The following is a 27,763-nucleotide window of genomic DNA, read 5'->3' on the forward strand; positions in this document are numbered from 1 at the left end:
CGATATTTTACGTCTCGTTTCGTTACCCTCCATGGTAAGCCATCCTGTGCTTACATTTCAGCAAGATAATGCCCGCCCGCACACTGAGAGAGTTCCTACTGTTTGTCTTCGTGCTTGCCAAACCCTACCTTAGCCAGCAAGGTCGCCGGATCTCCTCCCAATTGAGAACGTTTGCAGCATTATTGGCAGAGCCCTCCAACCATCTCGTGATTTTGACGATTTAACGCTCCAATTGGACTGAATTTGGCACGATATCCTTCCGGAAGACACCCAACAACTCCGTCAATCAGTGCCAAGCCGAATAACTACTGTATAAGATCTGAAGGTGGAATAACGCGTTATTGATTTCTTCAGTTTGTGAAGCTCTTTCTCTTGAACTAATTATCCCAATTTTTGAAATTGTAATCACTTGTTTGTCTGTACATGTACATCATATCCACTGATTGCCGTCCTGTTCGATAAGCCATTTGCAATGTGTCCTTTTTGTTTTGTCTAAGACTGTATACTGACTGACTCTTCTAGGAACGTACGCTCTCGGAATTTTAAGAGTAAACCACTCCGTGGTCTCCTACAATGTCTCCCACTGATGGATGAGCATCTCCGTGACGCTTTCGTTCTTACTACATGAGCCTATAGCGAAACTCGCTACTATCCTTTGGATCTTCTCTATTTCCACTGTCACTCCCATTCCAGACTGACGAACAGTGTTCAACTATAGATTGAACGGGGATTTTGTAAGTTACCCCCTTTGTGGATGAACTACACTTTCTGAGAATTCTTCCAATAAATCTCTTCCAGCACCTAAGTCACTTGAGATTTTATGTGGTCGTTCCACTTTAAATCACTCCGAACACTAACTCCCAGGAAGACCTGCATTTCGCTACAATCTTCCTACTGTAGCGACTTCGTTTGCCGAAACTCTTCAACTCAGTCACACAGTTGGTCTGTTATAACGTGCGCTCTTATTTTGTTCATTAGGCGACAGTGCGGAATTGTAATGAATGCCTTCCGGAAGTTATGGAACACGGCTCAGTTTGGGCGCCTGTATCTACTGATTTTTTGGTGTCATGTATGGGCGGCTGCGTTACACACGATAGTTAATGTTGGAATCCTTATTGATTCCCATATAGCAGGTTTTCGGTCTCCAGAAATATCAAAACATAAGAGCGTAAAGCAAGTTCCAGAATTCTACGTCAGACTGTCAAGATTTATGTGTGTCTATTCGACTACCCTTCTAGCAAGGAAAGGTCCCCAGCGGTGCGATCGACTTTCGGAAACTATCTATACGATGATGTAGGTTAATATCCCAGGTATCACACACTACAGCCATTCACTGTGGCGGGTCCTCGCTTGCGAGTAATTGAGGAAAAAAATTCGGAATTTTGTGCGACACTCAATAGCGTTAAAGAAATGGCAGTATGCAGTGTGGTGGCGTGGTGTAATGGATAGGATAACAGCTACAAATGCAGGAGGTTGTGGACTCGAATCTCAGCAGGTGGAGTAAGCTTCTTTATATTTTTAAATCTTTTCAAAGTCACTTTGATCATCATTTTTATTCAATTAATAGATTTAAATGTAATTTTTAATTCCATTCCTTTGTCAGCTAATCTTAACCATAATTTCAAATTCTTCATTTGCTCTCATTTTTCTTCCTATCGGTCTTTCTCCAATTGAAATCTCTGTTCATGTGTTTTTAATTAATTTTACGTCTTAATTTCGATTTAACTTCTTTTGTTTTATCACCCGGTTTTTTCGTCCACAATATTGCGTTCATTACATCTATTTCTCATTTTGCTTGAATTTAGTTTTACTTATAAACCCGACTTTGATTTCAATTTTCTTCTGCGTTATTTTGTCCGTAGTGCAGCAGGTATTTAGGCCATGTTTCAAATGTTTGTGTGACAATTACTGTGCAAATAAACTGCACATCTGGTAACAAAAATACATTTTTCACACCATTGCACAAGGATAAATAGATATTTCGTCTTTTGTTTTTTAACTGGTAAATCAGAATTTTCAAAAAATGAATGTTATGAGACAAATATAATTAAATTCATATTCACGAAAATTCCGATTGGAAAAAGAATGATAGAAATGAAAAAGTTCATATGGTGATTAAAATTATGTAGCGAAGGAATAGTTACAAAAAATAAGTGTTAAACCAATTAAATGTACAAAAATAATGATCGAAGTAATTTAGATAAAGATTTAAAGATAAAAGAAAAATCTGTGCACCTGACGAGATTCGAACCCACAACCTCCTCCACCTGTAGCTGTTATCCTATCATTACACCAAGCAACCAGGCTATATGACACAACTGTTGTAATGTTATTGTCGCACAAAATGCCGAAATTTTTTTCGTCAATTACTGGCAAAGGAGAACCCAAGAGGGTGAATAGCTGCAATGCGTGATACCTGGGACCTTAACCTTCATCACCGTCTAGATAGTTTCAAGAAGTCGATCGCCAGGCTGGGGACCTCTCCTTGTAAGGCTTTTTGCAATCATTGGAACCAGCGGTACACGATTGCTAGCAGAGGATCGTGTTTTTTTCACAAACTCTGTGTTGCATAGTACTGCTGTCCTATCAGGTCCCGTGTCCTCTCCTCTGTTGAGATGCGGTAGTTGGTTTTCTGTCCAGTGGTCACTTGTTTACACATCTGTCACTTTGAAGTTCGTGACACGGGTTTGGGAACAAGCGTTCAGGACTTCTCTGTGCCGTTCTCCATTGCGCCGCCATTACGGCCACAGATGTCTGGACAGGTGGAATCGATACGTTTATTAGGATTCCGTATCTTAACCGATAGAAACGGAACCCTTGTAAAATCATTTAGTTCTCCATCTGGCTCTCTGTTTGTTCGTCCGACTGTAGAAATCCCCTTTTCTCGGGAAAGGATAGACGCATCAAGTTGAAATTTATGTTTCTTACTTAGGCCTACATTCCTTTGACGGTGTTAAAAATTGATGGTGGTACTCGATCTTAATGACACCGTTAGCCCTGAGTGCCATCAGATATTAACTAATACCACCCCTCCTCTCCGACCACGCTTCTCCATTATCAGCATTAGCCTCTAACTAAACTTTACAGTGAAAAAGAATCTTTGAACACTTTCGTTTTTAAACTGACGAAAGGTAAATGATGTTCAGCGTTTATGGGTGTTTCTTTAAAGAAACAACGGAGTCAATTGGAACTGATTGTTCCTAAAAAACTGCATTTCAGGTTCTACCTACAACTCTCGTGTTTCGTAACAGCCAGGATGTCATAACTACTCTACTGGCCATTAAAATTGCTACACCAAGAAGAAATGCAGATGATAAACGGGTATTCATTGGACAAATATATTATACTAGAACTGACATGTGATTACATTTTCACACAATTTGGGTGCATAGATCCTGAGAAATCAGTACCCAGAACAACAATCTCTGGCCGTAATAATGGCCTTGATACGCCTGGGCATTGAGTCAAACACAGCTTGGATGGCGTGTACAGGTACGGCTGCCATGCAGCTTCAACACGATACCACAATATATCAAGAGCACTGACTGGCGTATTGCGACGAGCCAGTTGCTCCGACACCATTGATCAGACGTTTTCAGTTGGTGAGAGATCTGGAGAATGTGTTGTCCAGGGCAGCAGTCGACATTTTCTGTATCCATAAAGGCCCATACAGGACCTGCAACATGGGTCGTGCATTATCCTGCTGAAATGTAAGGTTTTGCAGGGATCGAATGAAGGGTAGAGCCACGGGTAGTAACACATCTGAAATGTAACGTCCACTGTTCAAAGTGCCGTCAGTGCGAACAAGAGGTGACCGAAACGTGTAACCAGTGGCACCCCATACCATCACATCGGGTGATACGCCAGTATGACGATGACAAATACACGCTTCCAATGTGCGTTCACCGCGATGTCGCCAAACACGGATGCGACCGTTATGATGCTGTAAACAGAACCTGGATTCATCCGAAAAAATGACGTTTTGCCATTCGTGCTCCCAGGTTCGTCGTTGAGACAACCATCGCAGGCGCTCCTGTCTGTGATGCAGCGTCAAGGGTAACCGCAGCCATGGTCTCCGAGCTGGTAGTCCATGCTGCTGCAAACGTCGTCGAACTGTTGGTGCAGATGTTTGTTGTCTCGCAAAGGTTCAAATGGCTCTGAGCACTATGGGACTTAACTTCTGAGGTCATCAGTCCCCTAACTAACCTAAGGACATCACACACATCCATGCCCGAGGCAGGATTCGAACCTGCGATCGTAGCGGTCTCGCGGTTCCAGACTGTAGCGCCTAGAACCGATCGACCACTCCGGCCGGCTCTTGCAAAGGTCCCCATCTGCTGCCTCAGGGATCGAAACGTGACTGGACGATCCGTTACATTCATGCGGATAAGATGCCTGTCATCTCGACTGCTAGTGATACGAGGCCGTTGGGATCCAGCACGGCGTTCCGTGTTACCCTCCTGAACCCACCGATTCTATATTCTGCTAACAGTCATTGGATCTCGACCAACGCGAGCAGCAATGTCGCGATACGATAAACCGCAATCGCGATACGATAAACCGCAATCGCGATAGGCTACAATCCGCCCTTTATCAAAGTCGGAAACGTGATGGTACGCATTTCTCCTCCTTACACGAGGCATCACAACAACATTTCACTAGGCAACGCCGGTCAACTGCTGTTTGAGTATGAGAAATCGGTTGGAAACTTTCCTCATGTCAGCACGTTGTAGGTGTCGCCACCGGCGCCAACCTTGTGTGAATGCTCTGAAAAGCTAATCATTTGCATATCACAGCATCCTCTTCCTGTCGGTTAAATTTCGCGTCTGTAGCACATCATCTTCGTGGTGTAGCAATTTTAATGGCCAGAATGATCCGATCACAAATTGCGCAGACTTACCCTTGCTAAAGAGGCATATACCCACATGTATCACAGTAATTTATGGAAGTCATTTTGGATTCATTGAAAGAATTATGATTGCTGGTGTTATCCGGAACAGGTTTAGCCGCTCTAACGAGCCTCCCGTGACGGATCATTTCCGGAAAATGGTAAGCGACACTGTCAAGTATCGCGAGACAAACAACGTGACGAGGAACGACTTCATGCACCTGCTGATCCAGCTGAAGAACGTCGGTTCCGTGGAGGATGACAAAGCGGCCAGCGCCGGAGCGGACGCAGATACTGCCCGATGGAGTGAGTATCTCTACTAGACATCCAAGTAAAGGGGGATAAACGAGGCGTGAAGGAATTAAATGAAGCGGAAAATATTGTTCCTCAGACTCATATTACATTTTACTGTATTGGTATATTTAACTCTGTATGATTGCTCCAAACTGAAAATGGGTCTCCACGACTAATGGACAACTGTGTAGTTATACATCTGTATAAGTTTTTTTCCTTCCACAACTGAACTCTTCATTGAAAAAAGTGTAATCTTATTAACAAGAAATTGTTCAGACTCAGTAGTCAGCACACTGGTGTACAAAACTTCAAGTCCTAAGTACCTTTTGCGTGTTGTGTAACATAGCTCGGTGAAACTTGGACCGTACAGAGGAATAACTGCTGTAATATACAGGGTGTAAATTTTAAGTTGACAAACCAGAATAACTCGAAAAATAAGCTTCACACGAAAAAAATGTGTAGAATCCAAAGTTTATTATTTTCGAGGGGGACGTCTGCTGGTGCTAAAATTAGCCCGCCGCCCCAGCCTCCAGGGGGTGGGGTGCCAGGCAACTTTAAAATTTCAAATGGTGACCCCTATTTTTTATTGTAGAATCATATTCTACATAAAAAAACTACGTACATTTTGTCTTAATCATTTGTTTTGATCCTTGGTAGTTGGGGCTGTAATTCAAGAAAATCCATGTTCTCGTTTTTTGCGTGGAAAATGGTTACAGATAAATAAAAAATACTTATTTACTTCGTAAATTTTGATTCGCTAAAACTAGTGTGGGCGCGTTGAGAGTGAGGACCACGAAACAAACAAAACTTATCCGAATCTGAGGAAAAAATTAATATGCGGGTCAACATTCGTAAATCTCTAATTACTCTCTCTCAAACCCCACCCTATGGGAAGAGAGGGAGAGTTTTAGTTATAGCGAATCAAAATTTACGAAGTAAATAAGTATTTTTTATTTACCCGTAACCATTTTCCACGCAAAAATGAGAACATGGATTTTATTGAATTACAGCGCCAACTACCAAGAATCAAAACAAATGTTTAAGACAAAATGTACGTAGTTTTTTTTTGTGTAGAATCTGATTCTGCAATAAAAAATGGGGGTTCCGATTTGAAATTTTTAAGTTGCCTCCCGCCCCGACCCCAGTGGGCTGGGGTGGCGGTCTAATTTTAGCACCAGCAGATGTCCCCCTCGAAAATGATCAACTTTGGATCCTACACATTTTTTCGTGTGAAGCTTATTTTTCGAGTTATTCTGTTTTGACAACTTAAAATTTACACCCTGTAGTACAGACGGTACAAAAAGAAAACAAACACCATCAGAATAGGCCTTGGAGGCCCAACGGTGCCGACCGGCCGCCGTGTCATCCTCAGCCCTTATGCGTCACCTGATGCGGATACAGAGGGGCATATGGTCAGCACACTACTCTCCCGCCCGTTGTCAGCTTTCGTGACAGGTGCCGCTTCTTCTCAACAAGTAGCTCCTCAATTGTCCTCAGAAGGGTGAGTGCACCCCGCTTGCCAACAGCACTCGGCAGATCCGGATGGTGACCCATCTGAGTGCTAGCCAAGCCCGACGCTGCTGAACTTTGGTTATCTGATGGGAATCGGTGTTGCCACTGCGGCAAGATCATTGGCTGGTACGGAAGGTAACTGAAAGAAATAGACGAATTAAACGAACAGTAATGACACTTTTATTCAAAGAAAATAATTACGCTGCATTTACCACGATTTATGGTGGCCCCCTGTACATTACAAAAGGGCTGACGTGGTTCTTACGAGGGTGCGTGGCAACAAAGACAGTAATGCAAGCTATGCTGCTTGCTCCCATGCTGGTCGTGAGGTTGGTACAGAGTTCTTGTGGTAAGTGCGTTGCATTCCTCCACCAGCGCGGTTGACAACTGCTGGCAGGTCGTTGTTGCATGTGGTCGCGCGCTGTCATCCAAGAAAATGAACTCATGGCTGAATACTCTCCTGAAGGTCGCACATAGGGAAGGAGTACAGTGTCGCAAGAACGTTGACCAGGAGTGCACCGTACCTCAGAGATTTGGAGGTGGAAACGCCAATGCAACATTATGCCTGCCCACTCCACAACAGCTGGGCCACCAAACAATAACTTTCGACAAAGGGTGCATTACATGTTCCCACCTCTCGCCATATCGGGGTGCGTCCAGATTAACTACTTATACCGAATCTGTTCTCGTCCGAGTAGAGTGCGCTATAGCGCTCCTCGTTGCTCCAGTCGCTGTGCTCCTGACACCGCAGCAAAAGGTGCCGCTGATGTGCGGCTGTCAAATGGAACACAACGTACTGGGCGTCGGGCAGAGGGACCACCTCCATGCAGTCGCCGCGCCACCATGGAGAGTGAGACCGCGTGCCTTGCAGTACTGCTAAATGTGGTTACAATTAGACACGCTGCTTGCCTGTTGCACAATGTAACAGTCATCCGATACCGTAGTCGACCATCTCCTCTCCTTTGGATAGCAGTGCCTGTGGTTCGGAATGCTCTCCACGCACGTGAAACAATGCTGTGAGCAGCACCAGACTCCTAGGCTACACTCATCACACTTCGTCCTTCTTCCACGCTCCCGATGATTTTCACAGCATGGAGTTAACCAATTTTTTCCCCCGAATCATGTTGTAATGAAGAACACCATCAGATTGTACCGTAGGTGCTCGCTGATTGACATGCACTGTCTTTCCCCAGTCCTCCGACTGTTGCGTGTTGCGAGGCCAGCCCTATCTGGCACTGTCGTTATGCTAAACTCAAGCCTATTGTGGCGTCCAACTTTCAGTGCTCGACTGCGAGACCTCTGGCAACACGCCCCCGCACTTTCATTAACTTCCACCTACTACCCAGTGTGTTATGTTACTTGATCTAGCTCGTCCTTCGATTTTTATAGCTTTCTATAGAAGCTCCTTGAATTCATATAAAACGTGCCACACTATTTGGGAACGAAAGTGAGGAAATTATACAGCCCGCCCGGTTAGCCGAGCGGTCTAACGCACAGCTTTCCGGAGTGGGAAGGATCAAATGGTTCAAATGGCTCTGAGCACTATGGGACTCAACTGCTGTGGTCATCAGTCCCCTAGAACTTAGAACTACTTAAACCTAACTAACCTAAGGACATCACACACATCCATGCCCGAGGCAGGATTCGAACCTGCGACCGTAGCAGTCCCACGGTTCCGGACTGCGCGCCTAGAACCGCGAGACCACCGCGGCCGGCTGGGAAGGATCGCCTGGTCCCCGGCACGAATACGCCCAGCGGACTTGTGTCGAGGTCTGATGACCCAACCAGTCTGTTAATGGTTTTCAGGCGGTTTACCATCTGCCTCGGCGAATGCGGGCTTCTTCCCCTTATTCCGCCTCAGCTACACTATGTCGGCGATAGCTGGGCACACAAGTTGTCCACGTAATCGTACACCACCATTACCACGCAAACATAGGGGTTACACTCGCCTGGTGTGAGACGTTCCCTGGGGGGGGGGGGGGGGGGGGGCGAACCGCACAATAACCCTGGGTTCGGTGTGGGGCGGCGGAGGGGTGCAGTGGACTGCGGCGGGGACGGAGCCTCTCCGTCGTTTCAAGGTCTCCGGTTACCATACAATATAATACATACAATACAATACAAGGAAATTATACCAGTTTGCATCTTTTTGTCACCTTTGATTGACAATATCTGCGTTGCTAATAATGATTTGTTTAAGAGTTTCAACAGGTTCGTGGTTCATACTCTTCCTCATCTGATTGTGTCATCAAGCTCTATTTAATATCCAGAATGACATTTTCACTCTGCAACGGAATGTGCGCTGATATGAAACTTTCTGGCAGATTAGAACTGTGTGCCGCACCGAGTCTCGAATTCGGGACATTCGTCTTTCGCGGGCAAGTGCTCTACCGACTGAGCTACCCAAGCACGACTCACGACTCCTCTTCACAGTCTTAATTCCGCCAGCACCCCGCTCCCACCTTCCAAACTTCACAGACGCTCTCCTGCGAACCTTGTATTCCTGGAAGAAAGGTTGGCAGGAGAGCTTCTGTGAAGTTTGGGAGACGAGGTACTGGTGGAATTAAGGCTTTGAGGAGAGGTCGTGAGTCGTGCTTGGGTAGCTCAGTCGGTAGAGCACTTGCCCGCGAAAGACGAATGTCCCGAATTCGAGACTCGGTGCGGCACACAGTTCTAATCTGCCAGAAAGTTTCATATCTATTTAATATAATTGAAAGGTATCACCCTCTTCTACCACCACGTCCCTATATTTTATACTTACGCTGTTACAGGCTCTGAAATACAAATAAGGAGTATTTTCGAAGTTTATTGATAATGAATTCTTTACAAATGATTTATTAATTCTTAGAAAATATCATTAGGAGCCGTTTCTAAATTTGCATCTGACTTGTTATTTGTCATAATATTTGTATGAAGTGAAAACCAAACAATCTTATTGTCTGACAACGTAACTGATGAAAGGTCATTACCATTTGTAAGGAGGATCAATGACAGGCGACTGCTGCCTAATCAGATGAAACGTAGAGTCACATCATTTCTGCAAGTCAGGATCGGAGATTTCTTACGTGAAACACGCAGGAGTTTAACAGAAAAAAGAAACAGTCGTGTATCATGCTGTAGATAGCCATCCTTTTTTGTACCTATATGCAGAGTCACTGTACAGCCGCGGAATACGGTAAAATACGCTGGACGCTGCTAATACGAGACTATTTGCCAATTTTTCTCGCCACAGTGTTCGAGCATTCGAGCAATCAGATGAGGACGTGCATATATTTTTTTTAATCAAGTGCAGAGACGGATAACAAGGATATGCCGAAAAATGTCTCATTTTCTCTCAGAACAGAATTGAAATCTGCGTAATTGTACCCAGAACGTCCTTTATTTTCTGAATTTTCTCTTTTCTTTAGAGCAGATATACATATATTATCGCAGACAGCGAGCATGTGTAAGCGTTCGAACAAATTGAAAGTATGTTCATTTTTATAAGGGCCAAAGAGGAGATTTAATTCAACCTTTGCTCTTACTTGATGGAACACAGTATCACTCAGATAGAACGGGCCCGCACGTGAATCTATTTGCACATTCCGTGGATCTTGCTGTCGAAAACTCTGTAATGTAGAACATATCTGGAGGTGTAAATGAGAAACATTTTTTTCTGTAAAAGTACGACTAGATACTGGCTTCCCCTTGATAAGATATCCACAGCTGTTGTAGAGATCATTCGTGGCTGATGACATCCGCATATATTTCTATTAAACTTTATTGCTCAATAAAAGGAAAGCACAACCAGCTTTCATGAGAACAGTCTCATCTTCAGGAACATTTGAAATGTTACAACCAAATGTGATGACTATTTTCAAAGAAAACCAATAAAAACTATAGTAACATTATACAGAGGGTACCACAATACGTACAGAGTATCCGTATACATATGTAGCTCAATTGTGTTTTATGTAGGCCTAGTTCCTCGAGAGTTCTCTCCACGCGGCCGTAGAATATATGAGATGAATTTTCTTAGTACATGCTATGTACCAGACAATCACTGCGTCACCCCCTTATAGTTGACTTGTATGTATATTCTGTACGTATTGTGGTATCCTCTTTATGTTATTACATATTTTTTTAGTTTTCTTAGAGTCACATAATATTAATAGTCGTCACATTTACTTTTAATTTTTCAGATGCACTGGAAGATGGGACTATTGTTCTGAAATATGGTTGTACTTTCCATTTATTGGACAGTAAGATTTAATACAAGTATATACGGATGTTATCAATCATGAATACACACTGAATAGTTACATAATTGTATTTTTACTTTAATCTTGACCAACAATAAACATTAAGAAATATAATCCTACAAGAACAGATATTATCCATTCATAGATGTTTGAATATAAGGAGCATCGAATAAATATTAAATCAATTTGATTTCCAAATTTTCATAGCTGCCACTAACTTTAATCCACAAGGGCAGCTACAGTATTTTTATGGTTGTGAACTTTTTTGTTGGAGAAATGTTACTTCGTCTACAATGGAAATCATTTTTTATTCCTTGTGCTATATTTACGACTTTGTCATTTTTTTTTCAAAGTATGAGTTCTTCATAACCAATTTCGTAAGAGAGTAATCTCATATATTTGAAGCTGCTGTTCAGATGCCAAGTTTTTCAAACAGTTGCCTACATGAGGTTCCAGGATGGACGCTACATATTGTCCTTACAGGATGTTTCTACGCAGTAAATACTTTTTTGCCACGTCTGGAATTTCTATAGAAAATAAATCCACACGATATTTATGAACGGAACTGAGCAAAGTAAACAAAAAAGAGAACTTTATTATGGTGCTTTCATCACTAAAATCAGCAGTCATGCGTAAGAGAAATATTACTGAACTCCAACATTTGAAAAGATCTGTTGTGTGGTGTTCAGTTCAACATAAGATCAGTTTGCATGTTAAGGTACTTTGTACATTCGGTTTTATATGTTTCCCCATGCTCTATGTTTGCTGATGGTGATGCATCCTGCTTTATACAGAATTCAATGAATTGTGTTTTTTCTAAGTGAGAGGCCGTTTACCAAGAAGAAGTAAAAAAGTTTCTGATTCTTTCAGTTCTTGTCTATTGTACTGTGAAGCCTGTAGAGGGTTTGCATCTTCACCAAAGAGCACTATTTCTACTTTATCAGTGTAAGATGGAAGGTTATTTACATACAAGAATGGTCTCAGTATTGAACCTTGTGGGACACGAGTAGTAATTTATTTCCAGTCAGAAGCAGATTAATTACAGAGGAAAATTTCTTTCTTGTTTCTAGCTTAAGCCACAAATCTCGTCCTACAGCAATTATGGAATGTTATAGTTTTTCAACTCATGAGCAATTACCAGTAAAGTAATGAAGTTACAAAGAAGCACATTTGTTTCAGAGCTGACACTGGACGACATAGCGGCCCAAGCTTTCGCGTTTTACCTCGGCGGCTTCGAGACGTCATCCACCACAATGAGTTTCGCCCTGCACGAGCTGGCGGTCAACCCAGGCATCCAGCGGAAGCTACAGGAGGAAATCGACAGCGTCCTGGAGAAGGGGGGACAGGGCCTGACGTATGATGCCATCAGCCAGATGAGCTACCTCGAGAAGGTCGTATCTGGTAAGAGACATAGATCTCCTTATGGACAATTGCCCTCGCCTAGTACATGCCCAATCCTTATACGAATTAATGCTTTATAAATCTTTAACATACATCATCATTCTATGCCTCTTCTTCCTTCAAGGATTAGGGTGTTCCTCTTTAGAAACTCACTCCATTGCTTGAGTGTCTGCTTATTCCTCTTTCCCTAGGTAGTCGATACTTTGTTATTCTTCAAACTTTCATATATGTTGTAGATAGGGAGCGTGACTTTATTTGCTTAGATCTGGTTTAGCAATTATTTCACCCTAAATTTTTCAATTTTGTTATTAATGCGAGTATGATGTAACAGCGTACGTGTTTTGACATTGATAAATTTCATTTCTACTGCATGAGTTTTACTTTCATCAGCTTTGAAGATGATCCATGGATCAAACACAGTACAGCAATATTGGAATTTTGTACAATTTGGTACTATTTTGTAAAATTTAAGTTTTCTTTCTTTATCAATGATACAAACTTGTTTTAGCCTTTTACTTCCGTCTCATAAAAACAATGTGTCGATGCAAAATTCACTTTTACGGAAATAGTACTCGTGAACAGTATTGCAATACAGAAAACATTTTGCAATAAGTAGTATTTATTGAATTACATTAGTTTTTTCTTCTACTGTTTCCGAAAATTATATTGTCTAACGCGGGACTGCAACAGACACAATGTTTTTATAAAGTGTAGCATCATCATTTTTTCTTCTTCACTTCACGTATTAGACTTTAAGCCTTGCTTCAGTTACTGTCTACCCATCTCTACTTAAAAACTTTGACTGTCAGATGTTAATCTGACAGGTACTCGAGTTATGCGCCTAGCACAAATGAAGGGCTTAATAGTGGTACAAGTCCATTTTTGTTCATTCTGAGATACAGAGTCCTAAAGTTAAATGAGTGCTGAAAAATCTGCAGTTGAGATACCAGAAATACTCAGCTATATATACTTGAATATTTCTGGTATCTCAACTGCGGATTTTTCAGCGCTCATTCAACTTTAGGACTCTGTATCTCAGAATGAACAAAAATGGACTTGTACCACTATTGAAATGAGCGCTACAAATCACGTCGCAATCTTCAACCCCCTACCTTCTTTTACTTCCCAGACATGTAATATCGAAATTTGAGCATCATTAGGGTTTTTTATTACCTTTCTTGTTACCACATACTGTGGTTATCCAGGAGTTTTGAGTTTTTTGTTGCAGTTGTTTTCTTTCACAGTTTATCATTTTTTGCTGGTTCCCGCATTTTCTTCACTGTGAAGACCTGCACTAAGTAACTTTCACTGTCACTGTTTACAAACTGCAGTCACAGTGAAAGCTACTTTGGGCAGAACTTCACAGTGAAGATAATGGGGAACCACAAAAAAATAAAAGCCTACTGATGATGCTGAAACTTCAGTGAAACATTTCTAGGAAATAAAAGAAAAGATAGAAATTGTGTTTTGCTCAAGGCGGACCCTCTCCAAAATCAAATGTGTTTGAAAGCAAACACTGTAGAAGACCTTCAACCTCAGGATGATTAGTAACAGTTGTTCGCTGCAGTCGACAGTGCATGTCATGCTACATCAGAACCATCTTCTAGTATGTATAAATTTAAGTTACAAACCAAACAGCATAATATTTAAAGTAATCGGTCAGTTAGTTATCGTGTGCTTATTACCGAATTCTGAATATAGAAAGTGGTGGATTCACGAAACTGTATCACCAGCTTTATTATTGCCTGGACTTGAAACTACATTAACTCACTTAAGAGAGGGAAAATAGCGTACATACGTTGCCCATGTGTTGTGCAATAAGTGTTATTATTGTTTTGTGTTACAGTAGCTTGCTTAATTCGAATAGAAACTGGAAATCGCCCCAATATTAGCACAATGGTCTGTAAAAATGAGCTAAAAGTAGTCTAAGTCATTTTGCAGTTCAGTGTGAGAACTTGATGCATGAAAAAGCTCCTTGAGTGGAGCTTTTTCAATAAGAATCTCGAGCTTTCGACAGTTGTCTCTGCCCTCGTCATCGGTAGTAAAAAACCACAGACTGTCATAGTTGACATGACGTTCCGCTTATACAGGGTAGTCCATTGATCGTGACCGGGCCAAATATCTCACGAAATAAGCGTCAAACGAAAAAACTACAAACAACGAAACTTGTCTAGCTTGAAGGGGGAAACCAGATGGCGCTATGGTTGACCCGCTAGATGGCGCTGCCACAGGTCAAGCGGATATAACCTGCGTTTTTTTTAGATAGGAACCCCCATTTTTTATTACATATTCGTATAGTACGTAAAGAAATATGAATGTTTTAGTTGGACCACTTTTTTCGCTTTGTGATAGATGGCGCTGTAATAGTCACAAACATTTGGCTCACAATTTTAGACGAACAGTTGGTAACAGGTAGGTTTTTTAAATTAAAATACAGAACGTAGGTACGTTTGAATATTTTATTTCGGTTGTTCCAATGTGCCTTTGTGAACTTATCTTTTCTGAGAACGTATGCTGTTACAGCGTGATTACCTGTAAATACCACATTAATGCAAGAAATGCTCAAAATGATGTCTGTCAACCTCAATGCATTTGGCAGTACGTGTAACGACATTCCTCTCAACAGCGAGTATTTCGCCTTCCGTAATGTTCGCACATGCATTGACAATGCGCTGACGCATGTTGTCAGGCGTTGTCGGTGGATCGCGATAGCAAATATCCTTCACCTTTCCCCACAGAAAGAAATCCAGGGACGTGAGATTCGGTGAACGTGCGGGCCATGGTATGGTGCTTCGACGACCAATCCACTTGCCATGAAATATGATATTCAATACCGCTTCAACCGCACGCGAGCTACGTGCCGGACATCTATCATGTTAGAAGTACATCGCCATTCTGTCATGCAGTGAAACACCTTGTAGTAACATCGGTAGGATATTACTTTGGAAATCAGCATACATGCACCATTTACATTGCCATCGATAAAATGGGGGCCAATTATACTTCTTCCCATAATGTCGCACCATACTTTAACCCGCCAAGGTCGCTGATGTTCCACTTGTCGCAGCCATCGTGGATTTTCCGTTGCCTAATAGTGCATATTATGGCGGTTTACGTTAGTACTGTTGGTGAATGACACATCGTCGCTAAATAGAACGCGTGCAAAAAATCTGTCATCGTCCCGTAATTTCTCTTATGCCCAGTGGCAGAACTGTACACGACGTTCAAAGTCGTCGCCATGTAATTCCTGGTGCATAGAAATATGATACGGGTGCAATCGATGTTGATGTAGAATTCTCAACACCGACGTTTTTGAGATTCCCGATTCTCGCGCAATTTGTCTGCTACTGATGTGCGGATTAGCCGCGACAGCAGCTAAAACACCTACATTCGTATTTCTTTACGTACTACACGAATATGTAATAAAAATGGGGGTTCCTATTTAAAAAAACGCAGTTGATATCCGTTTGACCTGTGGCAGCGCCATCTAGCGGGCCAACCATAGCGCCATCTGGTTTCCCCCTTCAAGCTAGACGAGTTTCGCTCTTCGTAGTTTTTTCGTTTGATGCTTATTTCGTGAGATATTTGGCCCGGTCACTATCAATGGACCACCCTGTATAGGCATGTAAGCAGTGCCTGGAGCATTCCAGCTTCTGGTAGCGCAAGCGCGCAGTGAAAATTCGTGACGTCACTTGGAACGAGGGGCCGGTGCCACGACTGAAATTGCCGCTCGCACCTCCCTGTTTGCCTTTGTTTCCATTTGTGTCCAGAGCCTGCCCCCAAGCCGTGTACCTCTGGTTTCCTTTGAAAATATTGCAAATTAATCTAATCTCGCGTGCCTCTTTTGTAATTAAGTCTTCTTATAAAGAAGCAAAGGCCATAATATTCGTCTTTTAAATTTGTATTTTATATCTGTTCTCCAGCAACGTTCAGCCACAGCCGACTTTCCATGTTCGCCTACTGCATCTTCTTTCTCCGATTTCACGAATGGTATGAGGGACAATGTACGGTATCTTATCGGGTAATTCCCTTTCTTTTTTTCTCGAAATATTTTCTTGTAAAAAATTGGGAGAAAATTATGCGAGTAGTAGAATGGTGCTTCTATGAATCTAGAAAGGAAGGGAAACGATGCATTAGGTTGATAAAAGTTATATTTACGGTAATTTGTGAAAAGTGGTACCTACGGGTATTTGTTTTCGATTAACACGAAAGAACTGGATTCATACTACGGTTTCATTATGCCTACAATGAAGAGCAGCAGTGCATTGTTTCATTGTTTCTTTTCTCTCACTATTCTGCGGCCTCGCTTTCGTCAAAATCGTCACTATTTTCAGGCTCAGATAACACATCATCTTCTCCAGTTTCACTATTTCACAACATGTAGGCCTCAGAACCGTCAATGGCACAAGAACTTCCAGTTTTTATAAAACCCTTCTTAACAACATCTACACTAATTTTCTGCCATGCGCCTATTATACACTCACATGTTCGGTATTGATGGCTTCCTTATCTCGCCCCTTGGAGTCAGCTGATGAGATCCCCCCGCCATCCATTCTGAATACAGATGTTCTTTGAAAGGTTTGTTGAAGCTGACACCTAAAGGCTGAAGAATGGACGTTAAATCTCCAGGGATGATGACAGGATGGGAATTCATCCGTTTCATTTTCTGCTTTACAGTGTCTACCAGATGACCCCGGAACCGACCAGGACGAGGTGGGACTTCTTTTGTAATAATGTCTCTGGTCGTCATCCCCAAACTTTCTCCAACCAATCCACCATCAAATCTGCTGTCATCCTGACTTTTTTCTGAATTCGTCAGTGAATTCTTTACTGGATGGTGTCCTTTGATAATGTCTTCCTTTTAAAGATGGCATACAGTGGAAGTTTACTGCCGCCTGCTGTAATGCACAACATCACTGTGCATTTTAGTTTCTCCTCCCCAGTCGTCCTCACAGGGACACTTTTGGAGCCAGTTGGAGCAATGGTGGTATTATATGGCATATCAAAAAACACTGGTGTCTGGTCAGCGTTACCAACCTGGGAGAGCGAATAGTCATATTGCTGTCGCACTTGTATTACGTAACAATGGAACTCGATTACCTTATCTGTGTAGTCTAGAGGTGAACGCTGGCACAAAGATGTTCTCCTGACTGAAATTTTGCTCTCTCGTAAAACAAATCAACCCAACCAATACCTGCTTTAAAATCTTTTCTGTCAATGTTTAGCGTGGCAGCTATCTCGCGAGCTTTGTTCTGAATCATTTCGCAAGTGACAGCACAACCATCACTCCGAAGTTCATTGACATAAGCAATTACACCATTATCAATTTTGTTATATTTCTCTGTTTTAAGCCCACGGAAAGTTTTGGAGCTTTTCTTTGCAGCCACGTGTGTATCTTTTTGTCTCCGCCAACACCGCGTTGAATTAGAATCAACGGAGAAATGTCTTCCCGCAGCTTTCACTCCGTTTGTATCGGCGTAAGATAACACATTAAATTTAAATTTTGCCGTGTAGTTTAAAAATTGTTTCGACATTATGACGACTTGTAACAAACTGACCTAGAAATACGGCTGCAATCTCACTTTTAAAATTTACTGTATGTTGTGACAATGCCGAGTATCGCTGTGTCCACTGTTGTTCATTGTCAAGTCATTTGAAGGCCGCTCCAGGAAGAACGAACCAGGAGAGGGAATTAAGCGCCATATTAATAAAATAAATAAAAAATCGTAGGAGAGGGGAATTTGCGAAACGGAAGCTTGTACAATAAAATACGGTAATATGCTCCACTATTCTTCGAAAGTACTCTGTAACGAGACATCCTCCTCTAGCATTACTTTTCCTCAACAGTACTTGTCGATACCAGTATTATTTTTTTTCGAATTTTGGACACGTCATTATTATCTCAGTTGCTTTTCTGAAAACTTTATATGTTATATTTCAACTAAAATTTATGAAAAGGAATTACTTCATAAAATATTTTAGTTTCGATGTTATAATCGATAAGTACTAGTTCTGAATGTACAGTTAAAATTATTTATTTTACAAACATTTGAAATTACGAATTCTTTGCAAACTTAAAATTTCTATTATTAATTACGCAATCCTGTACTGTTTGCTATGTTTACTTCTGCATTCATTTCTGAAATAATAATCGAAATCAATACTGTAACGAAAGCTAGCAGGAATTCATTTGTGAAGAAAAATTGTAAATCCTTTGGATTATTCCTATTTCCACATAGTGTGGGAGTCGTAAGCTTGCCTCTGATGTGATCGGACGTATTTTTGTATACTAGGTGCGAACAATGTAACTTCGGCTTTGTTAATGTGAGAAATCAAAATACTGTTATGGCATACTAAAATCAGTGGAAAAAACATTTACGTAGAAAATTCTGCAACCGCAGTCTTCCAATTTATCTAGTCCAAACCAACCGTGAGGACCTAATAATAGATTTTCAGCTTCAAGAATCAGACGCCTAGACAAGTAGAACTGGAGCCATCTCAACATGACAAGTCAACTAAACTTGAAAGTTTATTGTAACCTTCGCTCGTCTCAAATCTTCATAAAAGACTTTGCGTATTCATTACTTGGACTGGGCGTTGTTTAATGTGGACAATAGTTGGAAGAAGGAAGGAGTTGGGGGATTACAGCACTCTCAGAATACGCACAGTAAACCTCCCAGTGATGCACAATGTCTCTCTTGTATCATCTGCCACTAGAGTCTGTTGAGCATCCCCATAACACTCTCGCACCGAATATAGGTTTCCGTCACGAAACGTGCCCAATTCCTCGGATCTTCACCATCTCCTATAGGTCCAACATAATAAGGGTCCCATACTGATGAGTAAAAGAATTCGTCGAACACATGTTTTGCACTGCATTTCTTTCGTGGATGAATTATAAATCCTGAAGATTCTCCCAATGAACGTCAGCCTGACAACTGCTTTACCTACAACTGTGAATGAAGTCTTTCCACTTTAGGTCGCTCCGGATGGTTATTCCAAGGTATTTTATGGTAATTGCTGTTTCCAGTGAGTTTGTCGCCTATATCGGTTTTTAGTTTGTGGCTGCTAATAACAATAAATGCTGTATGTGTGAATCGCAGAGACGCTGCGGAAGTACCCCATTGTGCCGATACTAAATCGCGAGTGCGGCGTGGACTACAAGTTCGCCGGCAGCAACATGGTCATCCCAAAGGGCACGCCGGTGATGATCTCCGTGTTTGGGCTTCACCGAGACCCCGAGCACTACCCGGACCCAGAGCGTTTCGACCCCGAGAGGTTCACTGAAGAGGCGAAGGCCAAGAGGCATCCCTACGTCTACATTCCGTTTGGAGAGGGCCCGAGAAACTGCATAGGTGAGTACTCACACATTCAATTAAGGCTATCAGCGTAATACCGCGCGATAACTGAACATGAAGTAAAATTATTACACAACTGGCCATTAAAATTGCTACACCACGAAGATGACGTGCTACAGACGCGAAATTTAACCGACAGGAAGAAGATGCTGTGATATACAAATGATAAGCTTTTCAGAGCATTCACACAAGGTTAGCGCCGGTGGCGACACCTACAACGTCCTGACATGAGGAAAGTTTACAACCGATTTCTCAAACAAAAACAGCAGTTGACCGGCGTTGCCTTGTGAAACGTTGTTGTGATGCCTCGTGTAAGGAGGAGAAATGCGTACCATCACGTTTCCGACTTTGATAAAGGTCGGATTGTAGCCTATCGCGATTGCGGTTTATCGTATGGTGACATTGCTGCTCGCGTTGGTCGAGATCCAATGACTGTTAGCAGAATATGGAATCGGTAGGTTCAGGAGGGTAATACGGAATGCCGTGCTGGAGCCTAACGGCCTCGTACCACTAGCAGTCGAGATGACAGGCATCTTATCCGCATGGCTGCAACGGATCGTGCAGCCACGTCTCGATCCCTGAGTCAACACATGGCGTTTGCAAGACAACAACCATTTGCACAAACAGTTCGACGTCGTTTGCAGCAGCATGGACCATCAGCTCGGAGACCATGGCTGCGGTTACCCTTGACGCTGCATCACAGACAGGAGCGCCTGCGATGGTGTACTCAACGACGAACCTGGGTGCACGAATGGCAAAACGTCATTTTTTCCGATGAATCCAGGTTCTGTTTACAGCATCATGATGGTCGCATCCGTGTTTGGCGACATCGCAGTGAACGCACATTGGAAGCGTGTATTCCTCATCGCCATACTGGCGTATCACCTGGCGTGATGGAATGGGGTGCCATGGCCTCCGAGCTGATAGTCCATGCTGCTGCAAACGTCGTCGAACAGTTAGTGCAGATGGTTGTTGTCTTGCAAACGTCCCCATCTGTTGACTCGGGGATCGAGACTTCGCTGCACGATCCGTTACAGCCATGCGAATAAGATGCCTGTCATCTCGACTGCTAGTGATACGAGGCCGTTGGGATCCAGCACGGCGTTCCGTATTACCCTCCTGAAACCACCGATTCCACATTCTGCTAACAATCATTGGATCTCGACCAACGCGAGCAGCAATGTCACGATACGATACACCGCAATCGCGATAGGCTACAATCCGACCTTTATCAAAGTCGGAAACATGATGGTACGCATTTCTCCTCCTTACACGAGGCATAACAACAACGTTTTACCAAGCAACGCCAGTCAACTGCTGTTTGTGTATGAGAAATCGGTTGGAAGCTTTCCTCATGTCAGCACGTTGTAGGTGTCGCCACCGGCTCCAACCTTGTGTGAATGTTCTGAAAAGCTAACCATTTCCATATCACGTCATCTTCTTCCTGTCGGTTAAATTTCGCGTCTGTAGCACTTCATGTTCGTGGTGTAGCAATTTTAATGGCCAGTAGTGTATAAAATTTTTGTTCACAACCAATGATTTCATAGTTTTGTGACGGCTTCAGCTTTTCTTTTCTAAACATACCACAGATTTCTCATCGTCGAACAGCCTGTTTGATTAACAATTATGCTCGCGCGTCCACTGAAGCCCTTAGTGGTGTCCAATCTGCAAAATTCTCTAGAAAACTCTTTTAACAGCTGGGCATACTTACAGTAGCCTTACTGTACATTTACACCCACTTGAAGCTTGTTGTCAACAGTCCTTCAGTTTGATAACAACAGCAACATTTATAAGTAATTATAATTGTAGAACGGCAGATGACTTACACTACCCTTCACGTAGTCTTAGCATGACACAGCAAGAATGAACTATTTAGCAATAAGACTCTGACCACCCATCCACTGATGTAAAAATTTAATAGGTTAATCCACACATATTATGTGTGTGTGTGTGTGTGTGTGTGTGTGTGTGTGTGTGTGTGGAGCGATTTCAACCAAACATATCCTTCATTGCCAGGAAACAATCGTTGTGGGGGAAGAAGCACCTACCTAAAACAGTTCAGGAGACATGAAGTCATAAATAACGAAAAATTGCCGCATCGTGCATGACCTTTAAACGTATTAATTCTGTACTACTAACTGTATTCGCAATAAATTTCACAGTGTCCACATATGCCGTCAAATGCACCTACAGAAGTATATCATGGTACCACACATAGTTCAAGAGATGCGTAAAAGACAGTCGCATTGTCCATGACGTTTACATTTATTTCTTCTTTTCTACTAACTCTGTTCTCAACACATTTTTCCAACAGTATCCACATATGCCGCAGAATGTACCTACAAAATTACATCATTCTATGACATATAGATCAAAAGTATGAAGTCATAAACTATGAGATGCGCGAGAAACTGCCGCATCATGCTTGACGTTTAAATTTATTGCTCCCAACTCCATTCACAACATAATTTGCAGACAGTATCCCCATATGCTGCTGAATATACCTACAAAATTATATCATTATATAAGACATAGATCATCGGATATGACGTCATGAACACTGAGATCTTGAAAAATTGCCGCAGCATGCATGAAGTTTGAATAGATTTATTCTTCACTACTAAGACACTCGACAGTCGAGTCAAATAAAGAAAATCCTTGACACCTGGCAGTGCTTCTGACTGTATTCAACTGCTAAGCGCAGACGGTTGTAGGTGAAAATGGAAATGAAATTTTTTCGGTACTTCACTAGAAACACAGTTAATTTTTGTTTTCGTTTCTAATACGAAATTGCCAAAACGAATACTCGGGCAAGGCTGAGTTTGTAAGCCAGTAGATAAAAAAATTAACTTCACACATAAATTGAAATAATATCTTCTTGATTACTCGTTCTGCTCCACTGAAGAATTTCTGAATATATGTTTGAGAGAGATATAGAGCGAGTTTGAACACTGTTAAGTGTAAATTACTGTATCTAAAAAAGTTACTTCGGACGATCATGTAAATGGTCAGCATTATGCCATATTTTTAAATTAAGAAGCGTTCTATAAACCAATAATTGTGAAACTGTCTCGTTCCATATCATAGCGAAAAATCGCGGTTAAGATCGATGGGATGCTCAAATAACTGTGCTGAAATAAACTTTTTGTTCCAGGAATGCGATTTGGTCTGCTACAAACCAAAGTAGGCCTAGTGCAGATACTCTCCAAGTTCAACGTTGAGACCTGCGACAAGACGAGAGCGAATCTGCGCTTCAGCGCGAAATCCTTCAACCTGGGTTCTGCTGACGGCATACAGCTGAAACTGACAAAGCGGAGCTAGTCACGAAGATATTATATCACATGTGCTTCAGCAGCAGCTATTCATCTCATATGGACTCATGTGTTCTTCTGACGAATCTGAAACCTTTCAGTAGGAAGAAGTGGCACAAACATATCCCTCATTACGCGTACCCTTTTCTTTTCCATCACTTTGTTTTCACACTGTGTTCGAAAATCAAGTTTTTACCTTACAATTTATTTTGTGTTAATTGTTTTTGTACATTTATGTTTTTGACTGTATTAATAAACTCTATAACGGAACACTATAACTCTGCCCCTTCGGCAAGTGTTGCCTGGCACGAGAAACAAATAATTTTACTACTGTTATTTAAGTTATCTTTGGCAGTAATGCTGAGTAAGATGATGTGAATGTTTATACAGTCTGGATGTTGGTTACCGAAACCCTTTTGAGATCCACATCTGTACCTTTAACTGCGATTGCTCTTCAAACTGCAATGTTGAGGCATATCTCAAAAACTGCCCGCAAATCCAGTCCATTGCAAATCTGGATGTATGAGACCTCATTAAATGAGAAAACTGTAACGGCCGAGGCCCGGATGATGGTGGTAGGTCGTCGAGGTCAGGATCTTGATGGACCACCATCCCTGGACGTCGGGTAACACTGGCTAGGTGTGAGATCGCCTTTCTGGCACCCAGAACCACTAATGAAACATCGTTATCGTAGTAGACATTTACTGTTCAAAGATACACAGTTGACTTTATTCACGGGCTGCTTGCAGCAATGACGGGGCAGAGGTGGCACATGCCTCATCGGAATATGGTGACACCAGGATGAGGCACGCTGCCTCGAATGCATCGGCAGAGTGTCCAGTGACATCATGGGGCTGCTCTGGCGATGCCGTATTGGCGTTGTCATCCGTGCTCTCCACGGTCGCAAGCAGCTCCAGAAAGTGGTTAACGGGGTCATGCTCGATCACAACGTAGATGTCATCCAGGAAGAGACTTAAAACTCTGCTAGAAGTCTGTGTATTCGTCATGAGTTATCCTGTGGCCTCCAGACAGGTGAGGGGCCCTCACAATGACAGATGTTGGTCTTGGGCCTGCTGGTTAGGCCACCAGAAAGCCAAGCGGATAGCAACATCTGCAGTTCCCCATTAGTCTTGACTCGGTCGACGGCTGTGGCGCTCACGGCAGCTGTGATCCTCAGATAGGACTTGTTGCTCCATCTAAGACTTCAGACAGCTAGATGAGCAGGAGTCATACCGACATGTCCAACCACCAGGCTGGACAGCTGCGAACTGAGTACATTCCAGACCGACACAGGTCCCGCCTCTGGGCTCATTGGCTGCAGATTAGCATTGTTCGAGTGCAACAGGAGTAATATGTATAAATTACCGTGTGATATGCCACTGTGGGGCGACCATGACATCACTGGGTATGCTTTTTTCATCTGGTGAGCCACTCTGATTACCCTAGTTGCAGCTGAAGTGTTTCTGAACTTCACCGTCCAGGAGCAGTGGCGAACAGATTCTGCGAAGTCAGTATACTGAATGGTTATTCTCCCATCAAAGTTACACTTTCTTATTCCACTCTGCATGGTCTGGTCAACACAATGACGGCGTCCTTCTCTCTCTATGAAGTCACTCTGCTGCAGTGGCACATTGAACATCCAGCTCTTATGGTGTGTAGCAGTTAACTCTGCCTTGCGGCTGTATTACTTGCAACATCAACAGTCCTTCTCTGCCTGTCAGTTCCGCGCTGACCTGCTTTTCATGTCTCGTGCATTACCAACTGAAGTTTTCAAAATGTTACTCAACTATGCAAAGCCTTGACACGTGGTAGTGGTATGTCTGTCCACTGAGTATGCGCTTCGTTCTTGTCATCAATAATTGGATTAATTAAAATAGTGATGGAAAGACCTACGCAAGTATAAGCATATCTTGTTGTGTAGAGAATTTTATTACATTAATTGTGTTAAAAACAATATTGTGAGCCGAGTGACTACAAAAACGCACGTCAATGTGACGCGGATGCAGCCAAGGTGTCGGGAAAGTTTCGAATGGTGGCGGATGGAAACAATTTCGCCGCAAAGACCAGTCAAAGAGCAATTACTGAAATTCTCTAATTTTAACAGTAACATTTCTTCGTCTGCACTATGAGACAAGTAAATGTATGTAAGTATACGATGGGAAATGACACTGTAGAATAGAAGTTCCAGTGTTGGTTGTTGCATAAACTAGAAGTCAATAATAATACTCTTCCAGATATTTCGAATAAATTCGTGGCTCCGTTCGTCATCCAGTATATTTTGGGGCATGATTCTTCAAGACGCCCAAGTTTCATATGTTTCAGCAAAGATATTAATTAGCGGATTATAAAACATCGTTATTTATTGCCAAGTTAAATTTATCCGACTATTCACTTCTCTTTTTGAAATAAAGCAAATCTTGTTACAGACAGTCTCTTCCGAATAATCACTGATTTCGTAATTGATAATATGGCATTTCTTTTCTTCTTTGTACAATTACAAAAATTGAAATTTTTGTTAGGCACGGTATTCACAATTATCGGCTCATGAAATAATGCATTACTCCATCTTACAAAAAAATTAGTCCAACACTTGACTTTTTACGACTGTCGCCTGCCCATCACTCCCAAAGACCACTACTTGGGATTAAACCAAGCTAACACAACTAGTTGGTGCAAAGCATCAAAGACATATTCTTACGATATTAACATTACGATCTTTTCTGGTGTTAATGAAAATTGTTACAGTTTTTATTTTTATGGATAGTGAAATGTTATCATGGACTTTTGTAATTAAGTATTTCAAAATGTAAAATACTTGCCAGTTTTTATTCGAAAGAATTGAAATTTATAGGAATATTAACTTTTTTGAAAGTGAAAGATAAAAATGGCTTTTCAAAACATTACAGAGAATATGAAAAAGAAAGAAATTTCTAATAAATGTTCTTAACAATACATCGATGCCAAATCTGGTACCGTGCTCCGCGGAATTTGAATCCCCGCCAGACGTCATGGACGTCGAAGACCCCTAGAGGTCTTTACACCGTCGCGCCGAAAGCTATGGCGGCGCGCGTCTCGTGGCCCGCTTTTAGTGTGAGGGCGCCACAGTGGAACACGTGTCCATCCTCACCCGACGCATCCACCAGCATCTCCGCCAGCACCGCCTCCTTCCCGTTACCCAGTGTGGCTTTCGACCGTCCTGCTCTTCTGATGACCTTCTCCTCCACCTCACTCATCTCCTTTCCGAACAGCTAAATTCCCGTCGCTCCGCAATCTTCCTCTCCCTGGACCTCGAACGTTCCTATGACCGCGTATGGCATTCCGGTCTCCTCCTCAAGCTCCAAACCTTCCTTGCCATCGCCCCCACCCTGCAGCGTTCTCAACACCTTCTCCAATCCCATCTCGACCGGTTCACCGCTTGGTGCAACCAGTGGTTGCTCAAGGTCAATCCCTCCAAAACTCAGGCGATCATTGTAGGCAAAACCACCCCTTCCATCCACCTCCTTGATTTCTATCTCACCATCTATGGCCGTCCTATCGCCCTCACCCCCACCCTTAAGTACCTTGGCGTCACCCTCGATCGTCGCCTCTCTTGGCCCCCCATCTCCGGACAATCCAAGCCAAGGCACACTCCCGACTCCATCTCCTCAAGCTCCTTTCCGGCTGTACGTGGGGTCTGGACCCCTCCACCATACTCCACACCTATAAATCCCGCATCTGCCCTATCCTCTGTTACGCCCATCCTGCCTGGATCTCCGCCCCCCCCCCCCCCTACCTTTTACAAATCCCTTCAAATCCTTGAATGCCATGCTCTCCGCCTCACCTATCGCATCCGTCTCCCCTCCCCCACACGGATCCTGTACGACCTCATTCCATTCCCCCGCCTCCTCCTTTTCCTTGAACGGATACGGATCCTGTAGACCTCCTGAAAACTCGATCCTCCTCACCCGCTTGTCTCCCCAATCCTCTCCCACCCCCGCCCGCTGCCACGCCTGTATTCCCACGTCCCACCCGGTCTCCATCTCTCCACCCTCCTTACCCTCTCCCAAGGTGGCTTCCGCCAGCTCCCCCTCCCTGATGATGTCCTCCTCCCCTCCATCTACCCCTCCTATCAACTTTGATCCTCCCCTCCCACTTCCTGTGTCCTATCCTTTGGGCACCCTCCGTTCCATCTCTCTCCGTTTCCCCCCATCCACCCTTCCTCCACCCCTCTTCCCCCGGGCTTCCCCTCCCCCCTTCCTCCCTTCCTCCCTCCCCCTATCTCCCCTGCCCTTGGCATCTTTGCTCTCCCGTCTCCCTCTCACACCCCCCTTCTCCTCTCTTGGCAGGTCCCCGGACTCGTACACGCTCAGTGGACGTTCGCGCGCTGGAGATCATCGCCATCAGTGTCTCGTGTATGTGCCTTCGTTTTGTGTTTAGTGTTCTTTCGCCGTCACGCCACCACTGTTCACCTGTGCCGTCGCAGTCGTCCGTGTTTTGTGCGCCGTGTCAACGGGTTTTAGTGTTTTATCTCGTCCAGCGTGAACGGCTTCATGTTTATTGTTTTTCGGTCTGCCGTTTTTGCCCGCCATTTTTATTGTATTATCTGTACCACCTTTCTGTCATATTTATTGTACCACTCGCGGCTGAACAGCAGCGTACTATGCTGCTGACAGCCCACCTTTGTATAAGGTGATTAAAATAACAATAAAGAAAAAAAAGTGGAACACGTGGTTCCAGCGGCCAATTACAGCGCCCCCAATAGAGTATTTAAGGGCCTGCCTT

At 43.0% G+C, this 27,763-nt stretch overlaps 1 protein-coding gene across 1 annotated transcript in view; it reads left to right on the plus strand.

The window, feature by feature from the left end:
- LOC126262629 (cytochrome P450 6k1-like) overlaps positions 1 to 23,280 on the plus strand; it is a 60,639-nt gene extending 37,359 nt beyond the window's left edge. The window contains exons 5-8 of the mRNA XM_049959386.1: positions 5,001 to 5,194; positions 12,112 to 12,333; positions 19,437 to 19,688; positions 22,846 to 23,280. Of these exons, the coding sequence (XP_049815343.1) occupies positions 5,001 to 5,194; positions 12,112 to 12,333; positions 19,437 to 19,688; positions 22,846 to 23,012 (835 nt within the window). The 3' untranslated portion in view covers positions 23,013 to 23,280. The remainder of the gene's footprint in view (positions 1 to 5,000; positions 5,195 to 12,111; positions 12,334 to 19,436; positions 19,689 to 22,845) is intronic.
- Positions 23,281 to 27,763: the final 4,483 nt, after the last annotated feature.

This window comes from Schistocerca nitens, chromosome 6 (assembly GCF_023898315.1).
Source record: "Schistocerca nitens isolate TAMUIC-IGC-003100 chromosome 6, iqSchNite1.1, whole genome shotgun sequence".
Taxonomy (NCBI): Eukaryota; Metazoa; Arthropoda; class Insecta; order Orthoptera; family Acrididae; genus Schistocerca; species Schistocerca nitens.